General features: G+C 34.2%; 2 protein-coding genes across 2 annotated transcripts; one reads left to right on the top strand and one right to left on the bottom strand.

Annotated features, from left to right (window-relative positions):
* Positions 1-2,742: 2,742 nt before the first annotated feature.
* On the bottom strand, positions 2,743-3,540 carry LOC109134407 (uncharacterized). The gene has a single exon (XM_019248144.1). It carries the CDS (start codon positions 3,538-3,540, stop codon positions 2,743-2,745), a length of 798 nt encoding a protein of 265 aa, XP_019103689.1.
* Positions 3,541-5,613: 2,073 nt separating this feature from the next.
* On the top strand, positions 5,614-7,943 carry LOC104886956 (60S ribosomal protein L23A). Its single transcript, XM_010671519.4, has 4 exons — positions 5,614-5,735; positions 5,829-5,868; positions 7,094-7,454; positions 7,687-7,943. The coding sequence occupies exons 2-4, from the start codon at positions 5,850-5,852 to the stop codon at positions 7,769-7,771; spliced, it is 465 nt and encodes a 154-aa protein (XP_010669821.1). The 5' UTR covers positions 5,614-5,735; positions 5,829-5,849; the 3' UTR covers positions 7,772-7,943.
* Positions 7,944-8,409: the final 466 nt, after the last annotated feature.

Here is an 8,409-nt window from a genome sequence, read left to right on the forward strand (position 1 = left end):
GATCTGTCAAATTATTACAAGACCGAACATATACAACAATTATGATTATGTTGAATATTAACTGTCGTACATACACATGCTTAGACTAATGTGTCTAGATTTCCCATTATAAATCTAATTATAAGTTCTAGACAACGTAGCCTCATTGTCACAATACAAGAAACGACTGACATAGGTTGTGGCCACAACTTGATATTCCTCAACCATTCTGCTTCTTTGCCAGCTCCTGCTAAGGTTAAAAATTCAGCCTCCATAATGGAGTGCGTAATATAAGTTTGTTTCTTTGAAGTCCAAGAAATAACACCTTCACCAAGCATAGAAATCTAACCGGATGTAGATTTATTATCACAAGTGCCAGTCATCCAACTATCATCCGAATAATCCCCTAGAACAGTTGGAAATTTATTATAGTATACAACAAGTTTTTAAGTTCTTTTTAAGTAACCAAGGACTCTTCCAATTGCTTTCCAATGTTCTAAACAAAGATTACAAGTGAATCTTGAAAGTCTACAAACTGCAAATGCAATATCTGGTCTTGTACCGTCGAGGCATACATTAGACTACCTATTACACTTGCATACTCAAGTTGAGCAACAACTCTACCATTATTCTTCTCATGCCACTGTTTAGGTGCTTTTTTCAATCCATACACAGATCTAATCAGTTTGCAAACTTTGTTCTCGTTTCTAGGTAATACAAAACCTTCAGGTTGTTTCATGTACACTTCTTCTTGTAAGTCACCATTTAAGAAGGTTGTTTTTACACCCATTTGGTGCATAAGCAAACCATATATAGACGCTAGAGCCAACAACACTCTAATGGATGTTATTCTAGCCACTGGTGCGTAAGTGTCTAAATAATCAATCCCTTCTCTTTGGGTGAAACCATGTGTCACTAGTGTAACCTTGAAACATAAAAGGGATCCATCACTATTATAAATTATTTTAATTAAACACTCACTTGCAACCAATAGCTTTGGAACCTTGAGGCAACCGTGAGATACCAAGTTTTGTTAGACATCAAGGATTCCATCTCATCATTTATCACCTCTTTCCAAAAAGCCGAATTTCTTGAAGCCATTGCTTCTTTGAAAGTCTTGGCTTCATCTTTTTCTACATTAAGTAAAATAGGAATCTTATTTGTAACTTCATTCCTATTTCCCTCAACAAGAAAGGAAATTACTTGTGAATTGATAAAGTCTAGGCCCAAAATTTTCACTTTCCTAGCCCTTTGACTTCTTCTAGGTTCATTAGAAGACTCGGATACAACTCTTTTTTCACTTAGGAATAGGAACATCAATATTTTGTGGTACTAGTGTTGAACTGTCATTATTTGTAGAATCAGCTCGAAATTTATTTTCGAAAAAAATCTATATCTCTAGATTCCACAATAATATTTGACTCCAAATCAAAAAGTCCATACGCTTTTGAATTTTTAGCATATCCTACAAATACACTTTTCAAAGCTCTTGGTCCTAACTTAGTTTTCTTGGGTTCTGGGACCTTAAAATATGCAAGACAACCCCATACCCTGAAATAACTAACATTAGGTTTTTTATTTTTCCATTTCTCATAGAAGGGACGACTCTATTATATACATGACATGCGGTTAATAAAGCTTCACCCCATAAATTCAATGGTAAATCAACATTAACAAGCATGTCATTTAACATATCAACTAGAACACCATTCTTTCTCTTTGCCACACCAATTTTTTGTGGTCTATATGGAGCACTTACTTGATGTATAATTCCATGATTTTCGCAAAAGGAAGTAAATTCAATGGGAAAATATTCTCCACCTTGATTACTTCTTAAAATTTTAATTTTCTTATCCTTTTGTAATTCAACTTCTGCTTTGTAACATTTGAACATATCAAAGACCCAATCTTTAGTTCTCATTAAATAAACATAAGTATAACGGGAACTATCATCTATAAAAGTTATGAAATACCTATTTCTACCTCTAGTTAATTTCCATTTAACTCACAAATATCTGAATGAACTAGTTTTAGAATTTCATAATCTCGTTCTACCTTTGAAAATGGTTTTCTTTTCATTTTTGCTTGAACACATATTTCACATATATTTTTATGTGCATTTCTATAAAAAATCATATGATTTTTAGACATAACTTTCATGGTTCTATAACTAATATGTGCTAGTCGGTTGTGCCATAAATCAAAATCAGAAAATTCTACATTATGGACAAAGAAATAATTGGAACATTCAACTTTGTTAATAGATAGTTTGAACATACCATCACAAACATAACCCTTCCCAACAAATTCCCCCGCCTTGGATAAGATCACTTTGTTAGATTCTATGATGGCCATTAACCCTTTTTACATAACACAAAATCAGATACTTAGTTCTTTCTAATCCTTAGCTTGGTACATGTAGAACATTAGATAATGTCACTTTCTTTCCACTAGTAAATTGAAGTTCCACTGTTCCAATGCCTTGAACCTTGAAAGAATGATAATCACCGAGCAAAATGAAATGATCTAGAGCGAATTCGGTGTATGCCTTGAAAGGTGCCCGGTTGTTGCAAACATGAATGGTTGCACCAGAATCATACCAACAATCATCTGTTGTGGTTGTTGTTGCCATATACATCTCGTGGATCATATATACCAATTTGCAACTCTGAAAGCATGGCATCAATTTCATTGTTTTCCACCTTTTCTATCATGTTTGCACTTTCTTTTTGGTCATCAGTCTTCTTCTTAATTTTTACAGAATCATTTTATGTGTCCTTTATCACCACAATTATAACAAACAAGATCAGGCCAATTCTTCTTACCATTCTTGTTATTGTTGGGATTATTATGGGTATGATTACCCTTTCTCTTTTGGCCTCTCTTTCCCTTCTGAGAATCAGAAACATGATTTATTTTGGAGCTAGATGCCTCATTATAGCTCTTATTACGGATCCGAGTTTCCTCTTCAATCCGTAAATGCCTATATATTTGTTCCAAATTAAAATCCTCATATGTATGTAACAATCTCTTCCTATAATCATTCCAATTCGAAGGCAATTTAGCGATAATAGCCCCCATAAGTAATTTTTCAAGAATATTTATAGCAAGATCTTTAAATTTAGAGGCCAAAACCATAAATTTGTGAACTTGATCAAGAACAGACACATTATCAAGCATAGTGAATTCAAAGAATTTCATGGTTAAAAACTTATTATTTACTCCTTGTTTTTCTGTTGCATATTTTGCCTCCAGTGCCTTCCATATTTCCTTTGCATATTGGACTCGAGTATATAAATCATACAAACAATCAGACTGATTGTTGAGAATGTAGCCACAACACAAAAGTTTATCATCCTTTCTCTTCTTACAATCAACCACGATTTGTTCAGTATCCTTATCGCTTGTTTCTGGCAGTTGCTTCAAATCATCATCCAGTATATAGAAGATGTTCAATGCAATCAGGAAAAACTTCATCTTTTCCTTCCAAAGAGTGAAGTTTGTTCCATCAAAGCGATCCAATTTTTCGGCATCATCAATTATTTTCAAAGCGTTCTCCATTGCAATATTCATATTGCAAAGTAATAATTCCAAAAGATTGTTAAAAATAATGGTTGGAGATGTTAGGGGCGTGATAAATTCACTATCCTTTTGGTATTATTAGCCCCCACTATCAAGATTGCTGAGAGTTAATGGCTAATACACCCCTAGGATTTCCTTAACTGTGAAATCAAATGGAAGCAATTTCCATAAGATTTCTGAGAGAAAAATAAAAGATGAAGAGTAACTGTTACAAGAGCACCATAAGTGTGTGTGTGTGTGTGTGTGTGTATATATATATATATATATATATATATATATATATATATACAGATGACGATAATTATTGTCATCTATCACCAAGGGACGTGATGGTTAGCGAAAAGGTGCTATTAGTTAAAAAATAATAATCTGTGATTAAGTTAATTAATCACACGATCATATTTTTTATACAATTATAGCACATATAACAAACTTTGATTCCCTTCCAAATACTCATACAATAGATGTGGACTCTTGTAATATAAAGTATGTCTATTCATCATACTATTCCAATGTGGGACTTCCTATTATCCATACTCTTCTAAAGCACCATATTAAACACTAACCTCAATATTTGCAGCCTTCTCTTCAGGAAAAGGAACATAATTTTACTTCATACCAAAAGAGAAGCCAATATAATGGCTCATCTTTTTGCTTCACATGCTTTGATTCAGCAAGATGAAAGACTTGTTCATGCTATTATCCATGGGCATGATTATCCATGGGCATGTTAGGGAAGCTTTTCTTAATTATGTTTCCATGTATGTCTCTTGTATGGGTCAATCTTCCATTTTGTTGGGCTACAACCTTATCTTGGGCTACTTTTATATACTAGATTTTATGTTAATTTAATCTAGTTTTCCTTTTGGTGATCAAAAGAAGCTTTATGAAAATCAACTTTTTTTTTTCTCTCAAGAAGTATTATCATGTTCATATTGGAGGCGATCATTCACGGACTTGGGCCAGACACGTGTCGATCCAAACTTCTTTTATTTATCCAAAAGGTCTAATATGAGAAATCCAAACAAAAACCCATATTTGCGAGTTTGTCATCTTTTTCATACCCATGCTATGAATTAGGTGGGGATTACCTATGGGATAATATACTTGAGTATTTTCATTTTAAAAAAATTAAATCACTTCATAATTAAGAAAAGTTAAATTTTTTTCTCACATTCCATACAATTATACACAATGACACTTCTACAAACTATCAAACATAAAACCTTAATTAATTGATGAATATTAAGAAAACGAGAACTTGTGAAAATGCGTTAAATACACTCTAGTGATGCTGAGGCCGAAACAAAAATGAGAGTAGTTTTTTTTTTTTATTATTTTAAACAATCATTAAGCAATAGTAATTAAAAACTATCCATCAAAAACTCCAACCCTAATTTTTCTTAACCTTTTAAAATAAGATATTTACAAAAATATGTAATAAGTCATACATGCAAACTCAACTCATTTCGAAAAGTATAGTTTTCACTTTTCATGTCCGCCAACTCAATATTAAAATACCAAAATAGCCCGTCCACATTCAAACTCTTTTAACCTTAGAGGGTGTTTGGTATAGAAAAGCTTGATGTAGGAATCAGATTCAATTAAGCTTTTCCATTTCTAATTGTTTGGTATGAGTGTTAAGTAACGAATACCGTTTGCTGAGGGAAACACAATTCCCCCCATTCGCTACCCTTATCAAACTAGTGGAAACAAATCACGTTTCCTTCCTCAATCATAAACCTCTCAATTGTTTTCATTCCACTAGGATACTAAACAACTATTAAAAGTAACAATTATAAATTTCATTTCACCTCCTTATTCAAATCCTTTCCATTCCGTTTCCTTTAATCATACGAAACTTCCCCTTAGTGTCGAAACTCACTTTTCTAACAAACAAAATAAGTCTGATTTATCGGGACGTTCCGTCCATGAACAACTGGGCCAATATTGCACAAAGATCGGGTATGGGCTAAATACTTCCTCAGAATGTGAAATCATCAACAAAGAGCTGAAAACTGGGCCACTCTAGTATTTGTAGTGCACCCGCAATTCGCAAGTGGGTCAATTTGTGACGCCCAATCCTTTTCTGAGACACTCATAAAACCCACGCACTCCATTTTCAAAACCCTAGAACACCTTGCCGCAGTTCTTCTCTCCACTCTCTCTCCTAGGTTTTCCTTCTCTCTCTTTTTCTTCCCTTAAAATCTGCGAATTTACGTTTTGCTAATTTTGTTTTTACTTAATTGATTTTTATTATTTTCTAGGGTTTATCAGTTCGAGCATCAATGGCGCCTCCTGCTAAAGGTATTCCTTCATTAATCTTCATTTTGTACTTCTATTTTTCAATCTAATTGATTTTGGTTTTTTTTTTACTTGATTTTGTTTAATTTGAAGATTTTTTTTGTCATTATAGTATATGGTTGTGTTGAAACTGAATTTATATGATACAATCATGTTTAAATGCTCTAAGTGATCTGAATTATGTTTTGATTTTCTAGGGTTGTGAGTAAGTGGCTTGATTAGGTTTCGTTTGGTTGGAAAGAAACATATTTAATGGATGATGATTTTCCATAAAAAATAATTTATAGGGATAAACTTAATTGCGACTTGTCTTTTCCTTTGTTTGGTTCGTTCCAAGAAAGTTGGGAAATATAGAAATAGAGGGGTGATTATGGATGGGTGGAGAAGCAAAGATTGGTAAGGATTATGGTGGGAAATGTGGCATTGTGAAAAAATGTTTGGAAAATTATTTTCCATGCTTGCACACTAAAAAAGTGTATAGTGGAAGACCCTTTTTAGTAGGAAATGATTTCGTTCGAACCCCATTCTTGAAATTCTGCAAGCTTGTCTGTTCTGCAATGAGTGATAGGCTGTATGGGTGACTCGAATCCTTATGTTATTTTCCATATGCTATATATTGTTGTAAGAGCACTCGGGTTGTCTGTTTGAGTTGATGACCTCAACAAATTACCTTGGCTATGTATACCCGTTTAGCTGCATTTGATTGATGGGCAGAGCAATTCCTTGAATTTGTTTTATATACTCTGTTAGGGTACTATTTAAGTTGGTATGGGAATGTGAAAAGTTTAATGTTCTATGTTTAGAAAGTGAACCAATGTATTCGGATGGTCCTAATAAGACATGCGAGCATACATATTTGTCTGAATGGGTAGATAATGTTCAAGAGTTATTGTACACAACATTGTTTTTTCTTAAATAATCTGGTCATTTGCTTTCCTCATCCAGTATCCCTTATTCAATTTGCCAATGCTTTTAATTCTTTGTTTCCAGTGTAAGTAATATAACCCGCTGCCCTTGTAATTGTATTGTATGTATTCGAGAGAAAGATTTGGTAAGTAGGATAGGTGTTCAAATGCCTATTAAAGGAAAGAGTTGGTTTCAAGTATTGCTTTGATCGTCACTCAATCAGTACTGACACATCCTGTTTTAACCAATGTGCAAGCTGTATGTCTGTTTCCTATGTAGTGCTTTGCCAATTATTCTGATTCTGTCAGATTTAATAATACAGATGGAAAGAAGGCTGATCCCAAGGCTCAGGCCTTGAAAGCTGCCAAGGCTGTTAAATCAGGTTCATCAACCTTGAAGAAGAAAGCCAAGAAGATTAGGACCAAGGTTACTTTCCACAGGCCAAAAACATTGAAGAAGGACAGAAACCCCAAGTATCCTCGCATCAGTGCTCCTCCAAGGAATAAGTTGGACCACTACCAGATCCTTAAGTTTCCATTGACCACTGAGTCTGCAATGAAGAAGATTGAAGACAACAACACTTTGGTCTTTATTGTTGATCTTCGTGCCGATAAGAAGAAGATTAAGGATGCCGTCAAGAAGATGTATGATATCCAGGCCAAGAAAGTCAATACCTTGATTAGGTAAATCTTTTCAGATACAGTATTAAATGTTGCATGTCAAAATTTATTTGCCTTGAATCATAATTTGATAATGATAATTATAGACTGCAGTAACAAATATATGTGAAATTTGCAACTTAAATATGAGGGGAGGATCAGAATTGTTATCGTGCTTGGATAATATAATACTAATATTCTAAATGGGAAGTAGACCACTATCTTGTGATCCTGTTCTGATTATGATCTTCTGCAGGCCCGATGGCACCAAGAAGGCATACGTCCGCTTGACACCGGACTATGATGCGTTAGATGTGGCAAACAAGATCGGAATCATATAAGCCTGCATTTTCTTCTTTTAGGTCTCAAGTGGACTCATTACTTGTGGCAATTTTGTTAGGGACATCAATTTCTATTTAAAGCTCAGATCTTATGTGATTTCTTGAACACCCTTATATGGTTAGTTGTATGCTCTTTCAGTCGTAGTAATTAATGGCGCGTTTGCAATGTTTATCTCTTGTCCTATCTGGGCTTAATTATTTTGAACTATGTCTGTTAATTGGGGTAACCTAAGGCTGTACTCGAGAGTAACAATCGGTTTGAAAAGTGTTGCCATTATTTCAAAGTGGCATTTTTTTGGTGGCAGCATGAAAGTTTGGGGTACAATGAATGGTACTTTTGTTTGGCTATATCTAACTAAAGTAGCAGCATGAGTTTAAAACATCGAAATTCTAAAGGATTATTCCATGTAAAGGCCTTTGTCAAGCTTCTTTGTTAGATACTAGCAGCAGCATGGACACTGGAGAAGCCCTAGAAGCTCATACTCTCATCACTCTTGTGCCTCCTAGTAATCGATATAAGAGCAAAGTCATTTGTGGCAAATGTGTTGTGGAGTGTGATGTAAAAAATCATGGCTTTCACCTACGGTTTTTGGGTGATCTGATTTGGGTTGTCCCGAGACATTGCCATTTAGATCATC

This window comes from Beta vulgaris, chromosome 2, assembly GCF_026745355.1.
Source record: "Beta vulgaris subsp. vulgaris cultivar EL10 chromosome 2, EL10.2, whole genome shotgun sequence".
NCBI classification, from domain to species: domain Eukaryota; kingdom Viridiplantae; phylum Streptophyta; class Magnoliopsida; order Caryophyllales; family Amaranthaceae; genus Beta; species Beta vulgaris.